This window comes from Prionailurus viverrinus, chromosome C2 (assembly GCF_022837055.1).
Source record: "Prionailurus viverrinus isolate Anna chromosome C2, UM_Priviv_1.0, whole genome shotgun sequence".
Lineage (NCBI taxonomy): Eukaryota > Metazoa > Chordata > Mammalia > Carnivora > Felidae > Prionailurus > Prionailurus viverrinus.
Window position 1 is genome coordinate 75,527,410 of NC_062569.1, and position 26,703 is coordinate 75,554,112.

General features: G+C 43.9%; 1 protein-coding gene and 1 non-coding gene across 14 annotated transcripts in view; both read right to left on the reverse strand.

Annotated features, from left to right (window-relative positions):
* KLHL6 (kelch like family member 6) overlaps positions 1 to 26,703 on the reverse strand; it is a 156,251-nt gene that overhangs the window by 42,497 nt on the left and 87,051 nt on the right. For 5 of the 13 annotated variants that reach the window (XR_007155668.1, XR_007155666.1, XR_007155669.1 and 2 more), the window contains exons 3-7: positions 22,585 to 23,034; positions 14,310 to 14,547; positions 8,925 to 9,127; positions 7,132 to 7,345; positions 4,753 to 5,504 (exon numbers count right to left, since the gene is read on the reverse strand). Coding sequence is in view for 6 of the 13 variants with exons in the window: in XM_047875482.1 (XP_047731438.1) it covers positions 5,203 to 5,504; positions 7,132 to 7,345; positions 8,925 to 9,127; positions 14,310 to 14,547; positions 22,585 to 23,034 (1,407 nt within the window). In the remaining 7 variants the exon portion in view is untranslated. Of the gene's footprint in view, positions 1 to 1,244; positions 5,505 to 7,131; positions 7,346 to 8,924; positions 9,128 to 14,309; positions 14,548 to 22,584; positions 23,035 to 26,703 lie in introns of those variants that run through there. The other 8 variants (XM_047875482.1, XM_047875481.1, XM_047875480.1 and 5 more) reach the window with 4 other exon arrangements.
* Positions 8,307 to 8,410, reverse strand: LOC125175893 (small nucleolar RNA U13). The gene has a single exon (XR_007156052.1). It is a non-coding gene; the product is annotated as a small nucleolar RNA U13 (small nucleolar RNA).

The following is a 26,703-nucleotide window of genomic DNA, read 5'->3' on the forward strand; positions in this document are numbered from 1 at the left end:
ACAGCACGTTGGGGACCCAGATGGATGACTGGATGGGGCAGGCATGGGTGTCCAGGTAGCCTGCCATGCAGGAACCAAAACAAAGGAGCCATCTAAGCATGCAAGAAGAAAAGGAAAATCCCTAGGTGTTCAAAACAAACATGGAAGTGAAAACCAGAGTGACTGGTAATCAGGCAGGCTGATACTGGGCAGCTTGGGAGTGGGTGGGACCTAACCCAAATCAGTTCCCAGCACCAAGGGGACAGACAATGAGACATGAGCCCATAGAAGGCAGGGGAGAATAGAGATCCTATATGAAGGCCACATCTCCAGTGAAAAGGAGGCTGGTCCAGAGGATGCCACACACCAGCAGGGAACACCAAGAGCAGGAAAGGAGCCAAGGAGAGTTGGGCAGATGCCAGGCCCTGGCCAGGATGCCCAGGCATCAGATTGCCACTTACTTAGACACAGCAGGGGAACTGGAGGGATCAGCAGTGAATGTAAGGTCAAAACTCCATTTTGACCCACAGCTGGTGCACTGGTTGTCAGATCTATTGCCCAGGATTAACTCTAGAACACTTCCCACCGGTGAGATGGGGCTATGCTTCCCAAGGTTTTCCACCCAGAGTCCCTGGAGCAGATGAGCCAGAACCTCTATTTCTTGGGAGGCCCAGGAGGAATGGTCTAAAGCTATTCATGTGACCCCACATTTCTTTAAAACTTCAGATTCTCCATTTCAGTGGCATAGGATCTTTGTATTGTAATCCAAAACAAACTAAATTGATGACAAATTCTCCAGTGGCCGAAAAGTACAGCTCACTGTCTCTTATGCCAAGTTCCCTGTGCCCTGATTTGAGACACACAGGTTGGTTAAGGCTTCAGAAACAACACAGTGACACTGGTGAAGACAGGGTTAAGAGTCAGAAATCAGAAGCCTAGAAGGTGGCTTTTGTAAGAAGGGATAAGGCAGGCAAAATAAGAGTCATAGTTTGCAAGTGCGTTGGTAAAAAGCATGCTCAGAGGCAACGAGACTTTAAGGAGGTAAAAGCTATCTAATTTTTGCCATTCCATAGACCACCTCTGATCAATTCTATCCTATGATTTTTATTGAAACCCTCTTGAACCAACTGAAATGTTTTAAATTTCCACCTCATACATTAATTTCTATTCAGATACCACTAACTCATATCAGCCAAAACAAGCAAAAAAAAAAAAACCACCTAGTGGTTGTATATAACATAATCTTATCCATTCCACACACATTATTGAATAAATACAAATTTTATTTGTATACTTACATATAAACAATATCCTTAGTTTGATCATTTAAAAAAATACAGATTCATATAACCAAAATGCTTGAAGGACTTAGCCAACTAAGTGTTGACTATTTTTACCCATAAATATGAATATTCAGCCTGCCAAAACTGGTTTTGCAATAGCCATACTTGAGATATTTGTGGATTTCCATGAAGATTGACTCTTCAGATTATGAGATCCAATACAACACTCAAATCAAATATTAAAGGAAAAAATGAACTTTCAACCCCAAGTTAGGACCTTATATAGGAAATTCCTGTGGTATTTGCCCACTCTGAAAATTCTAATGAGTACTTTTCTTTTTCAAAATCAAGTAGGATATATAAATAACAACAGTACCTCAAGTGCTTTTATAAATAGCAAAGCTATACTTTCACAGCTATAAGCAAATGATATTTGTATTTCCCTGAGAAATGGTTTGAGTTCAAGGGCAAAATGTGAGTGTGTGAGTGTGTGTGTGTTTCCTGAAGTCATTGATTGCAAGATGTGGGGAAGGCTAAGAAGAGAACATGTATCTGTTGATGTTCAGGTGAGATCAGCTCCCTGCCCATTTCAGATCAGCTGTGGGAACTAGGGTCCCTTAACCTCTCCTACAGTTTCCATCCCATCAGAGCCTCTGGGCCTCATTCTCTTTAAGTGCAGTAAAATAGAAGACCCTGCCAAGAAGCTCAGAGGCACCCCCGCCCCCAACAAGTGGGTCTGGCTGCCAGTCCTGCTCTCATTTGTGCCTTTCTTCTCCTGGAAGCCACTCCCTGAAACCTCTGTTCCTTATTCTTCCCTTACGCTTCTCTAGAATGCAGTCATGCTCACAAACTCTAGGGACCATGATATCATTTTCTAGACCTGTATCCTTAAACCTGACTTTGTCTTCCTCCTCCTACCTCATCCTTTTCCTCCCAGACAGGGATGCTCTGTCCATTCACATGACCTGCTTCAAGATCCAGTGTGTTATGCCAGGATGTTCCACATACCCTTCCTCAGTCCTAGGGCCCTTTGCCTCTTACTCATCTGGTGCCAATTTGCCTCATCCCCCGATGGTGGTATGGGTACGACAATCACACAAACTAGATTTTTCGATTGATTGTTTATCTGTAAATGGAAATTAGATTTTAAGAGCTTCCATCCTTGGCTAGTGCCTAAAAGCTTAAATCCTGACACGCTTATAAAGTTTCTCTGAATTACTTGAACTCTTATTTCCCTAAAAGCTACTGACTGGCAGCCTTAAGTGCAGGACTCTGTGTCGTCTTAACAGGTGTATCTGTCTGCCAACCCATGCCATTATTGAGGATCTCTCTTGAGGGCCAGGCATCTGAGATTTTACAATTGACCTGCATATCTAGTGACATTAAAATGACATAGAAGCTGGGGCACCTGGGTGACTCAGTCTGTTAAGCATCTGACTTCGGCTCAGGTCACGATGTCCCGGTTTGTGGGTTTGAGCCCTGCCTCTGGCTCTGTGCTGACAGCTCAGAGCTTGGAGCCTGCTTTGGAGTCTGGGTCTCCCTCTCTACCTGCCCCTCCCCCACTCACGCTCTATCTCTTTCTGTCTCAAAAATAAATATTTAATGAAAAATGACACAGAATCCTTTCCTTGACTTCATTTACATTTTCTGAACTAGTCCTGAAACTTGGGTCCTACAGTTAGAAGCAGATTTATAACACAGAGGTCTTGAATCCTCACTTTCCCAGAGTAAGGCTGATCCACTGATGGGCACAAAATTTGTCAACTGTTCTTAACAAAAGTTCTCGATGACAAGGAGCACTCTCTTTCTGAGGGGAGCTCTCTGCAAATGCCACTGATGTTGTCATTGGATAGACTTTTTGGAAGTTCTTCCTGAAATCATCTTCAGAAAATGATTGCTCCTATAACTCATAAATGGTTTCTGAAGACTATCTCAAAGGAAGTCAAGTATGTAAGCGATGGCCGCATCATTGACCTAAGAGCACAGCTTCCCAAGAAGAGCACTGGAAGGGCAATAAAGAAGTGGGTGTAACCTCATAACTTTGCAGATGTATCATTTTTCTCTAACTTGATGAAAAGAAAAACTATAATGTTGACTAGTGGCCTGTTTACCTGTTTATTGAATGTTTCAGGGTGGTTATCTTACCTGTTTGTGTCCCAAAGTCTTGACAAATAGAAAGAACTCCTTGAATGTCTGCTAAATGGAACTAGATTAACTTGTTTCAGTTGAAAGCTTTGTTAAGGTTATTAGTGCTCATGAGTAAGTACATCACGTACTGTAATGTGTTCTAAATGTCCCCAGATATGTTTGTATTTTCCCTTCCTACTTTTTGTAGCAGGGAGCTGAACTGTCACACCTGATTCTAAGGCACAGGGCTTTTCACACACCAACATGTGTTTATATTTATCCTCAATGATCTAAGCATACACAGAAGTCTCATTTGTAATGTTCCAAGTCCTTTTTTATCAGCTTGGAACTTTAAGCTTCTTCTAACCATAACTTTTCTATGAAAATTCAACTCACTATAAACTCTAAAACCGCTACTGCCCAAACTGTTCCAGAAGTACAGGCACAATGTGCTGCCTCTGACATGAAATAAAACTCTATTAAAGAGATTTGAAATCATATGATGAAAATAAAACGCATTGGGTAATGCAGTTACTATGTTGCTATCATTGTTGTTGCTCTTTAAGTACAGCACATGAAACAGGATCTCTTAATCTGTTTCCCCAACTTGGGGATTAGAATGAATTTCCAGTGAGCTCATTGGAAAGCTCTATCAGAGCGAAGGACAGACTCCACTCCTTGAGTCAAAATTGTGCCAAACTGAACCAAAAACCAAACAGAAGGGCTTGAAAGGATCCTGAAAACTAAGGTTCCAGGAGGGTGGGGTCTCAGGGACATGAACTCGAGTCACAGTCTAAAAAGCAGAAAGTATACTGTCAAGAAGGGTCAGTCATTCTTGCAGTGGCCAGCAGTGTAGGGATGTTTACATTAAAAACAACAACAAAAACAGTATTCCGAGTCTCTGGGAAACCCCTTTTAACACTGCAATACAAGTGCTGGACGTTGAGAGGCCGGGGCACTGGACTCTGCTGAAGGTACAATTGTGTGTAGCAACAAGAGTTCTAGTCCAAAATGCACCTCTGTGATTATTAAAAAAAAAAAAAAAAAAAAAAAAAAAGAGGTTTTGATGGGTGAGAAGTTATTTTTTATCTCTTTCAAAGCATATAGGTCTTCCCAGACCCATCTTCCGGTCCTGTCAGATGGAACAACACTTGAAACCCTCTTGACAAGGAGCCCAAGGCTCTAACACCAAGGATTCCATGTGGTTTAAATATAAGAAAAAAAAAGAAAGAAAAAAAAAAACTTTATTTCCCCACCTTGCTGAGTGAATCCTTCAGCAAACTTGTCAGAAACAAAAAATGAGCCAGTTTAGTTTGTTGTTTTCCTATGCAGAAATAGGCAGCATGACAGAACCGTCACTGACCTTGAAATTGAAAAGACCTGGAGTTAGCCTCTTGGCTTTAGCTACTTATAATCTGGGTGACCAGGGACAAAGTACTTCGCCTCTCTGAAACTCAGTTTCCTCACCTGTAAAACAGAAGTGATAATGTCCGGTGACCAGGTCATTATGGTGGTTAAACAAATTGATACACAAAAGTGCTTGGCACAGAACCTGGCAGGGGACAGGTCTGTCCTGAATGTTACATATTACTCTTCTTCCCTCCTGAGGTAGGTCGCACAAACATTCCTGGCTGGTGTCCCAAAGCTGTGACTTCCAAAAGGAGCTCCCATGCGGAGCCGCGGGGAACCCAGGTGTGTGTCCTGTAGCTCCAGCCCAGCCTGCTGTCTGAGGTGGGACGAACCCGGGCAACAGGTGAGGAGGGAGGTCTCCTGGCACCTCGCCCCGCGCCCCCGTGGCTCCGCCCTCCCGCAGTCACACCGACACGGCTCCGGGCACGATCCTCCGGATGTGGGTGTAAGATTTCCTGATGGTGACACTGCCGTGGTGCGACACCCCCCGGGGCAGGACACACTCCTCCGTCAGTTTCTGGGCCTCGGGGTCCCAGCACAGCACCGTGGCGATGACCTCGTTCTTCTCGTCCCGCCCCCCAGTGATGTAGAGCCGGTTGTTGCAGGGCGCGATGCCGCAGCTGGCCCTCTCGTGGCTGAGCTGGGTCACCAGGCACCAGCTGTCTTCCAGAGGGCTGTAGGCGTACAGCGCTCTCATAGCCCCTCCTGAGGAGGAAGGGAAACACGGTGGGCATCTCACTGTTTTTTCTGGTTTTCTTCCCCTTTAACCACAAAAAGCCCACTTCTGCTAGGTCAAATCTACCATCTCGCCAATGGAAATAGGAGTTTCACGGCTCTCCAGAAAGCTCTAATGGATTCTAGGGACAGTATGTCTGTGCTGGAAACACTTCACAGAGCCCCTTAAACTCTGCTGCCAGGCGCTAATCAGGGTCTCAAGGACGACTGGCTTCACGTGGTGCCAAAATGCATCCTAAGACTGCTCCCTAGAAGAAATACCGCCTGGTACAGCTGGGGCACTCAGCTCACAACCCCAGCTCTGCCACTTTTTTACTGTAACCATAAGCACTGAGGCTGCGGTGGTTGTAAGACGTCAGAAGGACCATGCTCATAAAGCACCTGCAGAAAGCCTGGTACACAGAAGCTATCGATACATGGCAGTGACTAGAGGTGGTGGCGTCTCTTTGTAGACTGAGCATGACCTGGGACGCCAGCCCAAGTTACCCATCTTAAGATGAGCTTTGAAGTCATGAGGCTGACCATAAACACACAGGAAACCTGAAGCAAGAGAGAGAAGGGGGTTTTCCTTAATCTGTTCCTGTATTCTGCCTCCAGGAAGCCTGCTCTGATTAGTTCTTGTTTGCTGAAGTTACATATTTTTGGCATCTCCTTAATCAGTAATTCTCAGTCATGGCTGCACATGAAAGTCACCTGCACATTAGAAACACCTTGCACTGTTGGGGCGCCTGGGTGGCTCAGTCAGTTAAATGTCCAACTTCAGCTCAGGTCACCATTGCGAGGTTCACAAGTTCAAGCCCGGCGTTGGGCTCTGTGTTGACAGCTCAGAGCCTGGAGCCTGCTTCAGATTCTATGTCTCCCTCTCTCTCTCTGCCCCTCCCCTGCTCATACTCTGTCTGTCTCTCTCTCTCTCTCTCTCTCTCTCTCTCTCTCTCTCTCTCTTTCTCTCTCTCAAAAATAAGTAAAACATTAAATAAAAATTAAAAAAAAAAGAAACACCTTGTACTGTAGACCAACGTGCTCCCTCTCATTCTGATATAATTGCTCTGGAATAGGGCCTAGCCATGCATATTTTTGTAAAAAGCTCCCTAGGTGATTCTAATGAGTAGTTGGTATTGAGATCCGTCGTCCTTAACAATTCCATGCCAACTGTGGTATGGCTAGCCAGGCTTTCCTTGTGGCTAAATGCAACTTTTCAGAGCCCCAGAGCAAGTGGAAAGAGTAAAATTCCCATGAACACAAAATAAGAAATAATGATAGCTACCATTCATCGGTCACTTACTGTACTGGGCACACTTCAATTTTCATACATTTGCTAATGTTTGCAGCACACTTCGTTCCTGTGGCAACTTCTGGCTCCTCCACTGGGCCCCACTGTCGGTCTATTTTGTATGTACCCTAAACGTGGGCTGTCTCTGTGTCCAGTACTACAAGGTAATTCCCACCAAGGCCTGGACCAATCCCTTCTCTTCCTTTTCCACCTCACCCACATCACCCAGGAATCCATGTGAGTTCCCAGGAGGGCCTTATCTGATCTACCCCCATGGCTGCATGGGTGGCGGACCTCAGATAAATAAGATGCCATTCATTTACTTACCAACAACATAGATGCGGTCCCGGAAACTGACAGCATTGATGCATTTAGCCTCCACCGGCATGGACGACTTTAAATTCCATTTATTGGTTGAAGGGTCATAACACTGAGTCTTGTCTGTGGCCAGTTTCCCATTGGGCCCGCCCCCAATCACATAGAGTTTCTTCTTATGGCTGGTAGCTGCGAAGGAACTGACGTGGACAAGAAGGGGTGCTGCCTGTGGAGGCACAGGGCATCAGGAGAAGCTGTTAGTCACACAGCTACAGACTGCCCCCAGACTGCTGCAGTGGTTCACAGGACACAGGCCAGGAGCTCGAGAACATAAGCCTGGGCATCCTTTGCCTGAAGTCACAAGGCCTGTGGGCTTGACTCCCCTTGAGACATGAGGTCAAACAAAGCACTCATTTCCCACCCTCTCTGCAGGCTCTGGACAGGCTAGAACGGGTTCAGTGTTGGATGTTTCCAGCCTGTTTCTCCCAGAGTCCAGCTATCAGGGGAGGGAAGGTGTACATAGGAATAAGTGCTTATACAGATGAAACCAGCCACTATTTGGAGGAAAATACTTTCTCAAACATGCATATTTCTATTCATCCATGTGTTCCTTCATTCAAAAAATATTTACTGAGTGCCTACTATGTGCCATTGTCTTTATTGCTTTTATCTAGGAAGAAAAGCTGATATAAGGGTTTCAGGGGGCCATAGGTAAGCAGACTCCCACTCTGGGGCAGCATGAAGATTTTGGTATTTAGCCAGACCTGTGCTTCTACCCTGTGAACCCCAGGGCACTCAAGGGGACTTCCAAGAGCTTCTTGCCTTTTGACATGGCCCTCTTGGGTCATGGAGCAGCTATGTCATGGCACTTGACAAGTTGAGAAGACGTAGGGCACACTCCTATAAAATATGAAGGGCTATATAGCAGTTTTCAGGTTGACAGGTCTTGCTTGGTTAGATGCCATGATGATGTAGCTACCTTTGCTTGTGCCTCTGATGGCCGTGCTTTACACTCCCCAAAGTGGAACATACTCTGACATACAGTCTCATAAGGAGAAAGAAAATTTGTAATTAAGAATAACCTGGAAATGCAGGAAGTGAAACTGTTTTACTCATTATTATTATTATTATCATTATTATTATGACATTTAACATGAGATCTACTCTCTTAACAAATTTTTTTTCCACATCAGACAGGTAATGTGCCAAGGTTGTAACAAGGTTTGAGGGCGGCACATGTCACACAATGGTTTGAAGACCCAATCATCACACTTATGAACTACAAAAGGATATCTCTTAACAACTTTTTAAGCATAAAATGCAGTGCTGTTATCTGTAAGCACAATGTTGTACAGCAGATCTCCGGAGTTTATTCACCTAGCATAATTACAAGGGCTAACTTCTAAACACTACCAAATGACTCTGAATCAGTAAACAGTGTAGGAAAGGGATCTCTGTATGCCCACTGGGGAGAAAACAAGGGCGGATGGCATCTGAGGAGACAGACTCTGAGCTCAGACATGCAGACTGAGGTTAGAACCAAGCCTCCCCTCTACATCTGGGCTTCTTGCCAGGATAGACAGGTGCCCACACAGAGCTTCCCCGTCTGGAAGGAAGTTGTTTCTCTGACCTGATCAGCAATGCTGAAGCAATGGCTCCTATTAAGAGGGAAGCTTGGAGCCACCAAAAATGTTCTCAGTGGGAGCAGAGAGATCAGAAAGCCATATACCTACATTGGCACATACTTCTTTTTTAAAGCTTTGAAATAATAATACAAAATTACTCATAGAAATAATCTGTTATACCTCTGACCAGCAGTTATGGAAGGGATCGTAGGTCTCCACATTGTTGATCCTCTGTAAGCCATCAAAACCTCCAATCACATAGACCTTGCCACCTAATACCACCATTTTATGCCTCCAGCGGCCTATATTCAAATACTCAATTTGAATCCATTTGTTGATTGAAGAATTATATTTCCAAACATCATGCTGTGTCTCTTTGCCACCTAGAAGAGATACAGAGCATTTAAGAAGCCACCACATATATCAGAAACACAGCTTCCCCCATAATTTCCCACAGTCCTTAAATGCTATATCCCTAGGTCAGCTCCGCTCCCAAACAAAAGAAATCGTGAAGGTGTGTGTGGTCTGGATGGGGAAATCAACATAGGGGAATAGAGAAAGCCAGGTGAGGCTGGGGTGAATTGTGTACCAGACTGTGCTAGGTGTCACGTCTGTGCTGTGAGAGTTCAGAGAAGAGGTGGCTGAGTGAATTGGGTCCAGAGGAGTCTCCAGGGAAGTGGCGCCCAAGTGGCCTGGGTGGATGGGGGCCAGCAGGCACCTGGACTCAGTGTCTGTGCAGCCAAGGGGTAGGAAGCAAAGCAGGACAGGTAAGGTTGGACCACTGCAGTGGGGATAGGAGGCCCTTGACCGGCAGGCAAATTAGGAAGTACCTTAAGTTCTGTTTGCTTGTTTATTTAGGCAAATACAAACCTGGGAAAATCACCAAGAAATCTTACAAAATTGTCTTGGTTCAAATCTCTGACCTATATAAAAAACATAAGTAGGGTTTGTCCTATTGTTAAAAGATTTTATTATAAAAGAATTAGATGCTCACAATAGATAGTTTGAGAATGAGATGGTAAATATTTTTTTTGAGACAACTCTCTGAAAATACATAATTCAGTTAGGGAGAGAGACCAAGATCTTTGGGGAGATTTTAATAAAAATATTTTAACAGCTCTGTGTTTCTATTCCCCATCAGCATAGAGTATCACCAACTACTTAAAGCAAAGCATGTACTTTTCAGGGGCACCTGGGTGGCTCAGTTGGTTAACCGTCCAACTCTGGATTTCAGCTCAAGTCACAATTTCATGGTTTGTGGGTTCGAGACCCACGTTGGGATCTGCACTGCGAGCATGGAGCCTGCTTGAGATTCTCTCTCTCCCTCTCTCTCTGCCCCTCCCCTGCTCTCTCTCTCTCTCTCTCAAAAATAAATAAATAAAATCTAAAAAAAAAAAAAAAGATGTACTTTTCAGACTTATAAATGTGCACTAGTGGGGCAATGTGTATCACTGATGATGCTCTGTGTCCTGGGTAAATGTTTCTCTAAGGTAGAGCCCAGAAGTGAGATTTCTAAGGGAAAGGCATGCACACCTTGAATTTTTATAGGTGTTGCCAAAGAGCCTTCCAGAGCTGTCCTGGTTGACCTTTCCCTTTACCCCACTCACAGCATATATTAAGAGCATTTTTTGGCTTATTTTGTTTTGCAAGCTGATGGAGAAAAATAACACCATGGTTTGGTTTTTCCTGAGCTTCTTCTTCCATGAAGTTTCTGTTCACATAGTTCAACCATTTTTTCCTTGGGTTGTGTGCATTTTAGAGGTCTCTATTCAAAACACTGTGCGTGATATTGATCCCAATGCAACAGCGTCTAAAGTTATAAAATAACTATATACTTTCAAAGTAATGTATGCATACTGTATTAAAAAGGAAACAAAAACTCTATGAGTTTTACCTCAAGATGTAAAGAAGACCTGATTAGGTTGGAGGCATGACATGTGCATAGACGAGAGGACAGACAAGGGCTGTAAAGATGTCACCCCTCCCCAAGTTCATCAATACATTCAGTGCCTTCAGGACTTTTCAGGGAACTTGAAGAGATCATTCTAAATTTCATTTGGAAGAGTAAATTTGGAAAAATGCCTGAGAAACTTTTGAAAAAAGAATGAACAAGGAGGATTTTCCCAGCAAATATTAAAATAAACTAAAAAGTTACAATAATAAAAGCAGTGTGGTACTAGCATCAAATGAGACAAACTGACCAACGAAAAACAAGAGTACAGAACAGACTGAAAGATATAAGGATCATTAAATAAATGGTATTAGAACAATTGACTACTTAGGGAAAAATGAAGTTAGAGCCTTCTTTCACATTACAGTTAAAATAAAATTCAAAAGTAAATGGTATAAAAGTAACTGGAGAATATATGGGAGATGCTGATGATCTTGGGGTGAGGAGGGGCTTTCTAAGCATGACACAAAACGCAGAATCACATAGGAAAGAAAGTTACTATATAAAATATAAATTGAAGTTCAAAGATAACCATAGTCTGAGAGAAACTATTTGCAATACAAATAGCAAAGGACATAGAATAAGAACTGCAAAAAATTACAAAAAAGACAAACAACCAATAAAGCACAAAGGGTAGGAATAGATAATTTTCAAAAATGAAGTGTTAGCTAATAAATATATGAAAATACGCTAACATCATTAATGATCCAAGAATGTAAATATAAACATTTTGGGCTATGAAAAAAATGCAATTGATAATAAAAAATGTCAGCAAGGATGAAGAAAATGGGCCATGTCATTCAACGTTGGTTGAACTGCAAACTGGTAGCAGTTTAGTAACATCTACAAAAATTCTACATGGACACATCTGATGACCACTTCCAGGAATCTCTCCAAAGAGCAGCACAAGTTCATAAATACATGTGTATTAAAATGCCTATTGCAGCATTTTTTTCCAGTGGGAAAATAAAAGCTGAAAAAACTGTATTTCATTCAATCAGTAGACTGCCCTGAAGCTGGTGGAAAGAACACTAGCAATAATGATGAATAGCACTGCTGAGCTCTCCTATGTGCTTGGGATTGTGCTGTGCTTTATGTAATACATATTACATCACTTAATCCACATGACAGATCCCTTATGTCAACACGTGATGATGCCCAAAAGAGACTGTTAATTGAAGCACAAATCTCTGTGATTTAACAGTGTATAACAAGCATGACTTCATGTATTGCTCATGTCATTTATTATTATTATTATTTTAGAGAGAGAAAGAGCATGCACGTGAGAGCTGGGGAGAAGAGCAGGAGGGAGAGAGAATCTTAAGCAGGCTCATGCTCAGCAAGGAGCCTGTCAATGGGCTGAATCTCATGAGCCTGGGATCATGACTTGAGCCCAAATCAAGAGTCAGATGCTCAACCGACTGAGCAATCCAGGCGCCCCCAGTGTCACTTTTAAATAGACAACAACAAGTTTAAGTGAGGCGAAGGACAAGTTGTAGAACAACATGTGTAGTGTATGTGACAAAGACTGACTATGGTTCCCAAATATGTCTTTTCCTCCTGTACACACAGCTCAACTACATTTCCTAGCCCACCGCATGGGGGCTGGGACTGCAGGGGTGGGAGTACGTGGCTAGTTCTTGCTAATAGCATGCAAGAAGACTGATGCCTCATGTCCAGGCTGAGGTTGTTATGAGCAGGTATGCCTTCTCAACTTGTTCAGTGTCTCCTTCTTCCTCTAATGCATCAAACTTGAAGACCACGTGTGGAAAACAGCAGCATCATAAGATGCAAAGAACCTCAGTCCCTGAATGACTGAGTGAAGGAGGTCCACACCCCCCAGTGCCCACATACTACTGCCATAATTTGCTGAGATTTAGTGTTTGTTACAGCAGCTGGCATTACTTACTCTAAGCCAATATAAAACTATTTTTGTAAAAAAGTTAAAACGTATAGGATTGTAATAGCACAGAGAAACTGCCATATTTTACTTTACACCCTGTATTATTTGATTCTTCTACAACAATCAAAAAAATACTTCTACAAGATAAAAGAAAGCTATAATCTAATCTATGGTATTAACATACCCAGGGAAGAACTGACCTGCCCTTGACTTTGGAGGAAGCCAGTTCTGCGAAGAAGCTCTTCCCCAAACAAGTTCAGATTAGAAAAAGCCTCCAAGAGAGGACAAGGTATGCTTGTCTCCTTCCTTGGGGCTCCCAGAATAGCTAGGTGACTTTTGATGTCATTGGGAGAGGATGGGACTCACAGAACCTGGGTTGGAACCCTGTCTGACATTTACCAAGGTATGACCTGTCTTTAGATATGTCCCATAATCTTTCAGAGCCTCCATTTTCTCCATTTGTAACTTGGAGATTAAAATCACCTACCTTACAGAGTTGGTGTGATAGGCAAATGATGAAATGCCACCAAAGTGAAAATTCACCTACTGTGCTGTTAAAATGGTACAGATTTTGTCACTTAATAAATATTTATTATTTACTATGTAGCTAGGCACAGTACTAGGTACTGACAATATAGTATTGACTCTTGTAGAATTGAAGGACTAATGGGAATGAGGCATAGTGTAATTGTAAATAATTAAGCAAATTGGGGCGCCTGGGTGGCGCAGTCGGTTAAGCGTCCGACTTCAGCCAGGTCACGATCTCGCGGTCCGTGAGTTCGAGCCCCGCGTCGGGCTCTGGGCTGATGGCTCAGAGCCTGGAGCCTGCTTCCGATTCTGTGTCTCCCTCTCTCTCTGCCCCTCCCCCGTTCGTGCTCTGTCTCTCTCTGTCCCAAAAATAAAAAAAAAAATAAACGTTGAAAAAAAAAAAAAGAAAAAAAAAGAAGGAATAATTAAGCAAATAACTTAGAAGAGAGAAATGAGGGGTGCCTGGGTAGCTCAGTCAGTTGAGCATCTGACTCTTGATTTCAGCTTGGCATCGTGATCCCAGGGGTTGTATCAAGCCCACAATGGGCCCCGTGCCGAGTGTGGAGCCTGCTTGGGATTCTCTCTCTTTCTCTGTCTCTCTGTCTCTCTCCCTCTGCCTCTCTCCCCCCCTACTTTTGCACGTTCTCTCTCTCTCTCTCTCTCTCTCTCTCTCTCTCTCTCTCTCTCTCAAAAAAAAAAAGAAAGAAAGAAAGAAAGAAAGAAAGAAAGAAAGAAAGAAAGAAAGAAGTGTGAAATGAAAAAGTACTATGTTCTACTGGAGCATCTAAAAGTATGACAGTAAACTTGAGCTGAGGTTCAGGTCTGGGGAGAAGAGCAGACATTTTTATTCATTACTGTATTCCCAGTGACCAGCTCAGAACCCTACACCTAGAGCAAACACCAAATAAACTCCAGTATTTGTTTACTTCTTCCTTTTCCATGAAGGGCTGGACCTGTCTGCCTGCCACCCCAGATCCTAGTACAATACTGCTCACAGGTTAGTGTCCATTAAGTAATAATGTGCTTTCCCAGATAAGACCCCCTGGGTTTCTGTATGCTGATCCAGTCAGAGTTAGACCATTGCCATTCACAGTAATTCTTGTAAGATGGTGGCCTGGCTCTCACTCAGGAAAGTACATTGTGCCACTGGGGCTTGCTTTGGCATCATGTGGCTCCTGCTTACCTGAGATGTAGACCTCATTTTTCAATGTCACGCATGCAAACTCCACCCACTTCTTGTTCTCACTCTCCAGCTCATGCTCCGTCATGGGGAGCTTGGCCACCTCCAGGCGGCTGCGCCTCAGGGGGTCCAGGCAGGTTACCTCCGCCACAAACCGTTCATCCTTTGTGCAGCCACCAATGATCATGAATACCTCAGACTGAAACTCATGCATCCTGGGCTTGGTGCGCTCGGAAATGATCTGGAAAACCAACAGGAGTACATAAAGGCAGGATGACACAGAGGTTCAGAGACTAGGCCATGGAGCCAGACAGAGAAGAGCCCAATTCCCAACTCTGCCACCATATGACCAGGTGACCTCACCTCCTTGAGCATCAGTTTCATCATCTGTGTAATGGGAATTTTAGTGGTAACTACCTCATAGGTTTGTTGTGAGGATTAAAATCATACACATGGTATGGTATCATACACATGGTGTGCTTGGCCTGAAAGGGGCCTGGTGTATAACAGGTACTCAACAAAGGCTACCTATTGTTGCTTTTGCTGCTGTCTTAAGAAATCCAGGTCCATTTACATTAAATGCACTTCTTGCCTCACCAGGGCTTGAATCCTGAAATTTCATTTTTGGCCACCTTCCACTCTCTCCTGGTTTCAATTTCTTGATGATATCCCAGACTTTGCTCACCACCCGACCTCTTCTGAAAGAGAAGTCCTGATAGTAGGCACCTAAGAGCACTTAGAGACTTAGGACGGAAAAACCAAAAGGGAGCACGGTGTGGCTGGGAGGTTGGAGGACTGGGTTCCAACACCAAAGATATGACCCTTCAGAGCCTTGAACAAGAAAATACACCCACACCACAGATATTTGAACCCAGCTTAAAGAACAGAGGTTTGTAAATCAAACACACCAGAGTTTGGCCCTGGTTTCATCACGTATGGCCATGTGACCTTGGAGAAGCAACACAATCCCTGCAAATGCCTGTCATCACTTCTGTGCCATCAGGTCATTGTGAACACTCATGAAGTCATGACGTAGAGGGATGAGCAGAGCACCTGGCACATGCACAGCCCTTAACAGGTAGTCATAGTGGTAGGAGCAGCTGGAGATGTCATACCAGCATTCTTAGGGAAAGGGGACGCCTTCCCTCCTCCTGGTTCCATCTGTCCCTTGGGCTCAGTGGGGAAGGTTCTGCAGGAGGGTTGATGGGAGACAGAGAGGCAGCACCCATTTCCCAGATGACCAAAGTGGCTTTTTCCTGCAAGGTCAAGCTGACCTAACACAGACTATGAAGCTTCAGTCTTGACCACAGATGCAACAAACAAGTTACAGTAGCAAAAACTGCACCCTAAGTGGTGAATCCAATCAATGGTCACAAGTAATCAGGCCAGCCAAATCCAACCTCTACTTGTCCATCACAGACTTCGTTTTTTTGTACCAAAGAGTCAGATACAATAAATTTTGCATCCTCAATTCATGGCCATAAAGTCTGTGGCAGGACTCTCTTCTGGGGGCCAGCAGAAAGTAAGGATGTGTGGGGCAATGGGCAGAACCTGAGGGCATTGACAGTGGAAAAGACAACTGAGATAAAGGTGGGAGGGGTGGTCCTGGGAACTTGGAGGCACTATGAGAATACCAAGCTGGCAGGACAGGAGCTGAGAGAGGAGCACCAAAGACAGTTTTTGCCACTCTGTGATTTTCTTTCCAACTATCTACCCTGGTTCACAGCACAACCTCTCAAGAGGATTAGGGATTGTAGGGCAATGCTTAGAGGACAGCAATGGGTTCCTCCCAGAACTGGTCCCCACATGACCTTTATTCCAGCTCTGAGAGCCATGCCTCAGCCTCCCTCCAAAGCCCCCTATCTTCTTCATAGTGACTGCTTTCCTGCCTCAATAGCCTGCTGGCCAGTAGGGGAGTGGACTGTGATCTTACTCCTGATTCCCAGACTGGTACCCCATTCCTGAGTCCTGGGTTATGTAAGACTCTGCTCCAATTGACTAAAACCCCTGCATTTCTGCCTGCTATCTGGATCCCCACCTAATATCTGTCCTTGATTTCCCACACCACTTCCCCATCCACTTACCTTTTAAGTCATTGGCACTATTTGTAATGTCCCATTGTCCTTTCCTCCAAGAGCCTATTCTTGACTTTCTTTTTTTTTTTTTAATCTTTATTTATTTTTGAGAGACAGAGAGAGAATGGGAGCAGGGGAGGAACACAGAGAGAGGGAGACACAGAATCCGAAGCAGGCTCCAGGCTCTGAGCTGTCAGCACAAAACCCAATGCGGGGCTTGAACTCACAAACCTGGATATCATGGCCTGAGCCGAAGTCAAATGCTTAACCGACTGAGCCACCCAGGTGCACCAGAGAGAGAGAGAGAGAGAGAGAGAGAGCGCGAGCGTGCGCGCACGCGCGCGCACAAGTGGGGGAGGGGCAGAGAGAGAGGGAGGAGACAATCCCAAGAAGGCTCTACACTGTTGGCACAGAGCCCGATGCAGGGCTCGAAATCATGAAACCATGAGATCATGACCTGAGCTGAAACCAAGAATCAGACACTTAACTGACTGAGCCATCCAGGTGCCTCCTGACTTTCCACACGTGTTCCCACAGTCCTGAATTTCCCCATCACAGCACTTTGCATACTTCTTTGTAATTTACTAGAAGATCCCTGAGGGCAGGAACAGCCCTTATTCTTCAATGGATTCTCAGCATCAAGAACAGTGCTTGGAGGTTGTGAGTTTCTATAAACCTTTGTTGAATGAGTGAATGAATGAATGAATGAATAGGAGAGCTAGGTAACTCAGGACCTGATACAGATATTTTTTTCCAGTCTAGATCACTGTTGTAAACAGCTTCCTCAGTGGTACCCAGCAATCCCCACCTCAGGATATTTACATTTTATGTTGTTCTCCCCACATTATTCCAGGGTTGGTCCCTGGGCCAACAGAATACAGCAAAGGTGATGGTATATCTCTGCTGAAACTAGGTTACCAAAAGCACTATAGCTTTAATCTTGATTGTTCTCTCAGTTTTTCTGGGGCCATTTGCTCTGGGGAAAGCCAGCTGCTATGGAGAAGCCCATCTGGCAGAAACTGAGGCTTCTAGCCAATAGCCAGCAAGGAACAGACACCTCTCAACAATCCTATGCATGAGCTTGGAAGTTGATTCTCCAACCCCGCTTGAGCATTGAGATGACCGCAGCCCCAGCTAATGGCTTGACTACAACTTCGTAAGAGACTATGAACCAGAACCACCCAACTAAACCACTAAGCCTAGATTCCTGCCAGCTGTGAGATAATAAATGTTTGTTGTCTTAAACTGTAAAGTTTTGGATAATTTGTTGCACCACAATAGAAAACTAATACAGGCATCTAGTTGATGGAATTGCTGGGTATTAAGACCTGCCTTATCACTTGGCACCACAGGACTCCTCAGTGGTGGCACTATTATCAAACTGTAAACACAGCTACATTTGGCAAAATATTAACTCCAAAGGCATGAGACATGCCTGTCTGAAGTCAGAGACGTGCAACTTTGTTGCAGACACACAGAAGTGTTTGCCAAAGAATCGCATGCAACAATCAGGCCTAACCAGTTTATTTTCAGATTGTTAAAAACAGAACAGGCAGGGGCAACTTGGGTGTCTCCGTCCCTTAAGCGTCCGACTTCGGCTCAGGTCATGATCCCACAGCCGGTGAGTTCGAGCCCCATGTTGAGCTCTGTGCTGACAGCTCAGAGCCTGGAGCCTGCTTCGGACTCTGTGTCTCCCTCTCTCTCCTTGCCCCTCCCCCCTGTTCTCTCTCTCCCTCTCTCTCTCTCCCTCCCTCCCTCAAAAAATAAACATTAAACATTGTGGATCGTGGGTTTGAGACCCCTGTCGGGCTGACAGCTCAGAGCCTGGAGCCTGCTTCAGGCTCTGTGTCTCCCTCTCTCTCTTTGCCCCTCCCCCCTGTTTTCTCTCTCTCTCTCTCTCTCTCTCTCTCTCTCTCTCTCTCTCTCTCTCCCCCCCCTCAAAAAATAAACATTAAAAAATTTTTTCAATAGAACAGGCAGTTTCACCTTACTGACTACTCATTAACAGGGCCTGTACTAGAGGACCAACAGAAGTGATCATATTGCTTCAACAAAGCTGTCCTCAAGGCTGAGCCTTTGCCCCCTCTGTCTTCAGGAATGAATGACACCACACAGGTCAGAGCAGTCTTTGGTACAGATCAAGGTGGTCGCAGGAAATTTAGGAGGTAATTAAATACAGGAGAAACTTTCTCTGCCCCAAAAGACTTCTCTCAATGAAGGTACTGGCTACCACCCCTAAATCAAATGTGGATTGACATCTGCTTTTAGGGTTCTAAAATATCCCACCACTGCCACCTCCACGAGCTTAGGGGAGGAACAAGGTTAAAAGGGAGAGATAATGATAGAGCAAGAAGGGTTCAAGTTTGGAAAAGGAAGGTTAAGGGGAGAAGTGTGTTCAGAGACTAGCCTCCAGGCTTTCACTACTATTCTGAGGAGTAAACCCAAGATCATTCAGGCAGCAAACAGACGGGAGTTTCAGGGAATCAACTGGCAATGAGACCCTGATTCGAAGATCACTGTGTTTGGTTGGTTCAGCTACCAAGACTGTAACATGGGAATGAGAAAGTGCCCTGGGGAGGTTTTAGGACAATAAATCAGCAACCCTAGGACACAGTGAAAAGAGAAATGTTAGCTTCAGAGAAGGAAAATGCTTGGTTGTGGGAGACAGAGCACCATAAAGGAACTGCAGAAGAACGAGAACAGTCTTCATTTGTGGGGTCTTACACCATGAGCCAGATGCTGCTAACCACATCACGTTCATTACCTTACTTAATTCTCAGAACAACTGGTATCAGTTGGTAGACATCATTATCTCCACGTTACAGGGCAGGACAGAGCTTTAAAGCAGCTAAGTAGCTTACCCAAGGTCACACTGTCAGTAAATTGTACAGTCAAGATTAAAACTCAGATCTACCTAAACGCAAGCCCAAGTTCCTGCCACTGGAAACTCTTCCAGATAGAAGATTTCTGGTGAATCTGGAAGATTCTGTCTCCAGAAGATTTCTGTCTGGAGAAGATTTCTGTCTCCCACTCTCCCCCACGCTGCAAACACCGAAGTGAGAGCACATATTTCAGAGCAGCAATTTTGCAGAAGGCATAGTACAGATATTTTATAGAAGAGGAAAACCTTTATCACCTGCATTTCAGGGACTTAGGAAACAGGAAGCAGAAATAAAAATAGCTAGAATACTGGAAGTGTAGTTGATCAAGACCCTGAACTGAGAGCAGCTGCAGAGACTGACACAGTCTGCAATTTTATGAGAGCTTTAATGCCCGGTGCTGAGCCATCTGCCAGTGACCCACATATCCAGCATAGGGCAGGGCCCATATGGTTGCCTAGACTCCTACCTCTGTGTACTCATCACTGTTCATCTGCTTCCTGTCTTGGCTGACAGACCATCAATTTCATAAGGCAGAAACTGTTTTTGTAGTGCCCAGGGCCATATCTGGCAAATAGCTGGTGTTTAGGACTTATTTACAATAACTAAATATATACATACATACAAACATACATACATACATACATATAAAGCTTATTAAAATATATGGGATGCTGTTAAAGTGGTACTTAGGGGGAAATTTATAGCACTGCTGGCAATACTAGAAAAAAAAAAGAAAGTTCTCAAATCAAGGACTTCAGCTCCCACTTAAAAAAAATCAAAGAAAATTAGGGGTGCCTGGGTGGCTCAGTAGGTTAAGTGCCAGACTTCAGCTCAAGCCGTGATCTCATGGTTCATGGGTTCAAGCCCCACGTCGGGCTCTGTGCTGACAGCTCAGAGCCTGGAGCCTGCTTCAGATCTGTGTGTGTGTGTGTGTGTGTATGTGTGTCTCTGCCCCTCCCCCACTCACACTCTGTCTGTGTCTCAAAAATAAATAAACATTAAAAAAAATTTTTTTTAATCAAAGAAAATCAAACCCAAAGCAAGCAGAGAAAGAAAATAATCAAGATCGGAGTACAAATAAGCGAAATAAACTATAAAAACAAATGAAACCAGAAGCTGTTTCTTTGATAAAATTGATAAGCCTCTAACCAGACTGATCAGGGGGGGAAAAAAAAGAGGAGACACAAATTACCAATATCTAGAATGAGAGATGTGACAGCACTATGGATTCTATAGTTATTAGAAGGATAATAAAGGAATACCGTGAGCAACTTTATGGCAATAAATTCCACAACTTCTTTGAAAGACACAAACTACCAAAGCTCATTCTGGAAGAAATAGATAACCCTATATCTACTAAAGAAATACAGTTTATAGCTAAAAACCTCACAAAGAAAACTCCTGGTTCTGATAGTATCACTGGTAAATTCTGCCAAACATTTAAGGATATATTTGCAGAGTGAACCAGTGACAGCAGATCTGAGGGCAACAAAGAATGAGAAGAGGACACACAGGAAAAGAAGGAGGCTCCTAGGGGCCTCAGAAAGACAATTTCTAAACCACCTGTGGCTAGGATTTCTATCCATGGCCTAATGAAGTTTTGGTAGCCTATCCCAGATCTACTGGACAGTGGTATATATGTCTGTGTGTGTGTGTGTGTGTGTGTGTGTGTGTGTGTGTTCATGTATATAAGCTTTAAATACACTATCCCTATAGTATTATTTCCTGATAGTTTTGTTCCTCTCCACTAAGCCTATTTTTGCCTTTATAAATATTTAAATAAAACATTTCTTCAGAAATTTGTTAAGCAGAACCAGGAACATCCAAATGATACATGTATTCATCATCTTGGTACTCATTTCTTCATTCAACAAACATTTACCAATCACTTACTCTACACCAGGGATTCTCCTAAGGTCTGGAGATGAAAAGTCCCATAAGATATATTTCCTACCATTACAAGCTCCCAGTATAGAGATATTTACAGATGAGGAACACAATGGTTACCACGCAGTGGTTGATGCTACGATAGAGCAATGCACCAGGGACTATGAGAAGAGAGAGGTCTCTGAAGAAGATGATGCTTTAACTTTTTGAAGCCAGAGTAAAAGTTAATTAGATGGAGAGAGGAAAAGGCATTTGAACAGCACCTCATTCTCCTGCAATAGAGGGTGAAAAGGCACGTCCACTTTGGGGAATTGGAAGCAGAGCATTGGGGTGTAGCAGAAGGGAGAGGTTGGAGATGGAGCTAGAGAAGTGGGCAGGAGGTGAAGAGTGTAGGGCCAGGCTCTGGGAGATGTGGGAGATGCAGGAGGGAAGGCTCAAGGGAGGAGACTTCAAAAGGGAAGGGCTGGAGAAGGTGCAAGGGCTTAGGACACGTTTACACAGCTGAATGCGACTGCGGCTCCTAAGGAACACCTAGAGCCATTTGCCCAGGGCCAGATCGTCCTTCACACCTGACCCTTCCTAGTGGTATAGAAACCAATTAACTCAAAATTCAACCTTGAAAAAAGCTAAACCATTAGCCTGATTAACACACTTACTTAGCTGACTTTATGCACGTAGTCTTTAGCAATTATCCTAATAAAAAGAAGCTTCATTCTGGAGTCAGGGCCTCATTCCGACTCGAGTATGAGGAACTTCACTTAACTGCATTTTGTTTTCGGACTCCTCTTTTGCGACTCCGGCCATACTCCCTGCAACAGGAGCTCAGGCAGGAAGTGTGTGGGCTTGATCCTGGGAGTCACGGGGAGCCACGAAGAGGGTAAGCCCAAGAACACAATGATGAGGCTTGAGTTTTAGATTATCCAGCTGGTGAATGAATTGGAGGGAGGTCAGACTGAGGGCAGGAAGGTGAGTTTTGAGGAATTTTTGGAAATTCGGAAAGGAAACAACGACAGTCTGAACCAAGGTAACATTCACAGGATATCCAAGAGACTCGCAGTTCCCAGAGCGGGCAAACTAGGAAAGCTGTGCTCCTGTGGAATGGTGACTGAACAGGGCGCATTCTGTCCTGTGTACGTCACCCCCACCAACCTCTACCCTTAAACCCTGGGTAGAGGAAGGATGTGCTGGGCATGGTGCTGAGCAATTTCCTATCTCACTCAATCCTCTCAGTAGCTGTTTATGATGCGGTATCATCCCCATTTCACAGATCAGAAATCCAGGGCACCTGGAACTGCCTGACTCAAACCGTAGATGGTGTGGCAATTGTCTTCACCGTGAAGTAAGGTTCTGTAAGCCAGCCTCACCTATATTTCTGTGAGGCCCGCAGACTCCTTTACCTCACTGGTTAGCTAGTGTCGCTCATTGTCAGCTCACCTCATTGCCTGAAAGGTGGTACATCCTGGCTTCCTGAAGCAGCGGGAAGACCTCCGGGCACTGTCTGATGAGAGGATCTGCCTCCACCGTCTCCACAAAGTACCACGGGTCCAGCAGTGGCAAGCGCACATTCTCAAGGAGGTAGGGGAGCAAGCAGAGTCGTTCTGCCTGTTTGTGTCGGACCCAACTCATCACAGTCTCAAACACCTGAGCCTCCTCTGTTACATATAGCTCATCACTCTTCAAGATGTGGTACAGAGTGTCCACGGGAAGCTCTAGGAACTCCTCAGAGTTCAGAATCTGCACAAAGTTTTGGATGATGTAATTTTGCACCTGCTTTTTCAGGCTGTCCAAGGAGTGTGTATCTGCCAGCCTCAGTATTCCAACACAGTTTTCTGGATTCAAGGCTTCTGTTAGGAAGCTAGCACAGGCATCCACCATCCGCAGGAACTAAGAGAACAGAAGGGAGGCAAATCAGGCCAGAAAACCATTAGTCCCCAAGGAGGTTTATCAGGGAGTTGTGTGTAGCAACAAAAAATTAGAACAATCCCAATGACTGACAATAGGGGACTATAGCTAAAGAAATGATAGTACATTCTTGTTTTCAACAGCCCTGTAGTCATTAATAAAGTATGTACAAGAATATTAAATGACATAGAAAATGTTCATAATGTACTGAGTTTAAAAATCTGTTCACTGAACCTGATCAAGCTTCTAGATTCAATCAGCAATTTACAGGAAATGCAGCAGAAAGAGGAACATGTTAAATGATGCCATGGGAATATACCATCAGCAAAATCCAGACTGTGAGAAACTTTACGGAACAGCCAGTTCAATTTCTTCAACAAATACATCACAAGGCTGAGAGAGAGAGACGGAGAGGAGGAACCTGAAAACGCACAGAGATGTAAGAGACACATCAAGCTAGTGCAAAGTATGGACTTTATTGGGATCCTTAATTCAGGTTATTATTCATTTTAAGTGTGGTAATGGTATTGTGATTATGTTTAAAGAAGAATCCTTGTCTTTTAGAAATATATACTAAAACATTTGCAGCTGAAATGAGAAAAGCACTTCACAAAACCATAGGTATGTTATAATCCACTTTTTATTGAAAATATGGGACACAGGCATAAAAATAAAGGCTGAAGTGTGTACACCAAAATATTAACAGGTATGATATCTCAGGATATCAGGTATCTTAGGATAATTTTTGCTACAGTAACAAACAACCCCCAAATCTCAGATGCTGACAAGAATAAATGATTATCTCTCACTCACATTATATGTCCTACAGGGGTCTTCATTCCAAGATGACTGAAAAGCCCTTGACTGAGTTATATACCAGTGTTATGACAGAAGGAGAAAAAAGACAGCAGAGCTACCGAAAGGCTCTTAAAATTTTAGCTCAGAAGTTGCACATGCCATTTCCACTCACACCTAACCAGCCAGAGTAAGTCACGTGGCAAAATCTGTTGTCAAGGAAAAAACAATCCTCCCACAGAGACAGTCCCATAAGGATAGAAAGGGAATATACTGTATAAATAATACAAGGTACCACACTCTCTAATAAGACTCTGAGAATTTCTCTTCCTTTTTTTTTTACATACTTTATAAATCCTCTAAAATGAAGTAGCACTTCTGTAATTTAAAAGTTCATTTGTAAAATTGTTGGTTTACGTGTCTTAGTTTTAAACGATCATCATCCTCATAAAAATATGAGTCCCTTCTTGGTTTCAACTCAGGAAATGATCTCACTGTTTGTGAGTTCGAGCCCCACGTCAGGCTCTGTGCTGATAGCGTGGAGCCTACTTGGGATTCTCTCTCTCGGGGCGCCTGGGTGGCGCAGTCGGTTAAGCGTCCGACTTCAGCCAGGTCACGATCTCGCGGTCCGTGAGTTCGAGCCCCGCGTCGGGCTCTGGGCTGATGGCTCAGAGCCTGGAGCCTGTTTCCGATTCTGTGTCACCCTCTCTCTCTGCCCCTCCCCCGTTCATGCTCTGTCTCTCTCTGTCCCAAAAATAAAAATAAACGTTGGAAAAAAAAAAAAATTAAAAAGGGATTCTCTCTCTCCCCTCTCTCTCTGCCCCTCCCCTGCTCACTCTCTATCTCTCTCTCTCAAGATAAATTAAAAAAACTTAAAAAAAATATGAGTCCCTTATGTTTATATAGCACTTAACACTTTACAAAGCACTGCTATATCCATTATATTACTTAATATTCATTTTCCAGATGAGGTGTCTCAAATGCATCAGTTCATTCTTTTTTTCATTTTTAATTTTAATTCCAATATAATTAACATACAGTGTTACATTAGTTTCAAGTATACGATATTCAAATGTATCAGTCCATTCTTACTCACTGTTCTCTGGAGCTTAGCTTTGAACACATTCAACTTCCTATCCCCACTCCATATCCACTGGGCTCCATGGAGAGTCAAGGTCTCAGTGTTCTTGTGTTGATGAATTAACAGGGAAAGAGGGAGGCTGAGTGGAGAGGACCTGGCAGGGAGGGCCAATTTGAAGGCAGGGCCCAGTGACAGTATGAATGGGACAGACCTGCACTGGGATGGATGTAGCCTGCAGAGAAGAGGCTCCAGTGACAGGAGCTGAGGGTAGCAGAGTTGTGGGGCCTGAAGGGTGGGGGCAGGGGCAGGACTGGTCTTATAATGATTGGGCTTTGGTCTTCAGTCCAGTGCATTCTAGGGGGCACACATCCCTGATTTTTGGATCAATCCCAATTGCAACATATTACCTTTCCATGTCAGAACTCTCGTTCCAATTGTCAGTTTAGAAAACATTGACCGAGGGTCAGGGGCGCCTGGGTGGCTCAGTTGGGTAAGTGTCCAACTCTTGATTTTGGCTCAGGTCATGATCTCACAGATTTGTGAGATCGAGCCCTGCATCAGGCTCTGCACTGACAGCATGAAGCCTGCTTGGGATTCTCTCTCTCCCTCTCTTCGCCCCTCCTCCCCCCCCTCCCCGCTTTCTCTCTCTCAAAATCAATAAATAAACTTTAAGAAAATTGACTGAGGGTCAATGAAATGTTGGAGTAGCTTTAATTCTACCTCAGACTGCCCTGTCAGCTGGCTCCAGCCATGGCCTGCAGATCTACTCCTCGCATGAGCAACTGTAGAAACGGTTGAGACTGAGAACTCTAACACCTGTTGAGTTGTCTGCAGATTTTCAGTTCAAAGAGTAAAAATATACATCTGAGACCAAGCCTTGTTGAGCCCTCAGAACCTGTCACCAGAGCCGTATGTGGCCCTGCCCACAGAGATATCTATGAGCGCTAAAAGGGAACTCACTTTTGTGACAGCCTCTAGTGTAAATAGCACATACACTATTCCAGTGTTTGCATAAGAATAAGATGGTATGAAAATAAAACGGATTTTCTAAATATGTAAACTGTCTCTAGGAGGCCACCTAAGAACCTGGTAACAGTGGTTGTCTCTGAGGAGGGGAACTGGTGGCTGGGGTCTGGGTACGGAGGAAGGCTTACTTCTCACTGTTTACCTTTATGTCCTCCCTTGCATTGTCCACCATGTGACAGAATTATCTGTTTTACAATAAAGTCTCTCATGAATGGCGAAAACACTTGAAGGTAACACATCAAAATGCGAATCGTGTTTATCTCAAATGCAGTTGCTAATTTTTCTTTTAGACTTTGCTGTTTAGAACAAATGTTCTACACTGAGCATGAAGTTGCTTTTAAAACCAGAAAAAAGAAAAGAAATACTCCTTGCAATTTTCAAGGACACAATGAGAAAATAAAATAAAATGTAAAAAATAAAACAAAGAACACCTATGATGTGCCAGCCCCTTTATATTACTGAGCTAATTTAATCCTCACAATACTATAAAGTAGATATTTATTATCTTTCCTGGTTTATAGATGAGGAAAGGAGATCCAGAGAAGTGAGGTGATTTCCTCAAACAGTTATAGCTAATAAGAGGTAGAGCTAAAATTTGAAGCAGTCTTATCTAATTCCAAAAATGCATGTTTTAAGACAACTTCAAGCTTCCTCAGGTCGAGCAGTGTGTGTACAGGACAAGGGCTTGGCAGATGCCAACCATGATTTGCACAATTCACCAACAAGAGCTCCAGTAATCTGATCTGCCT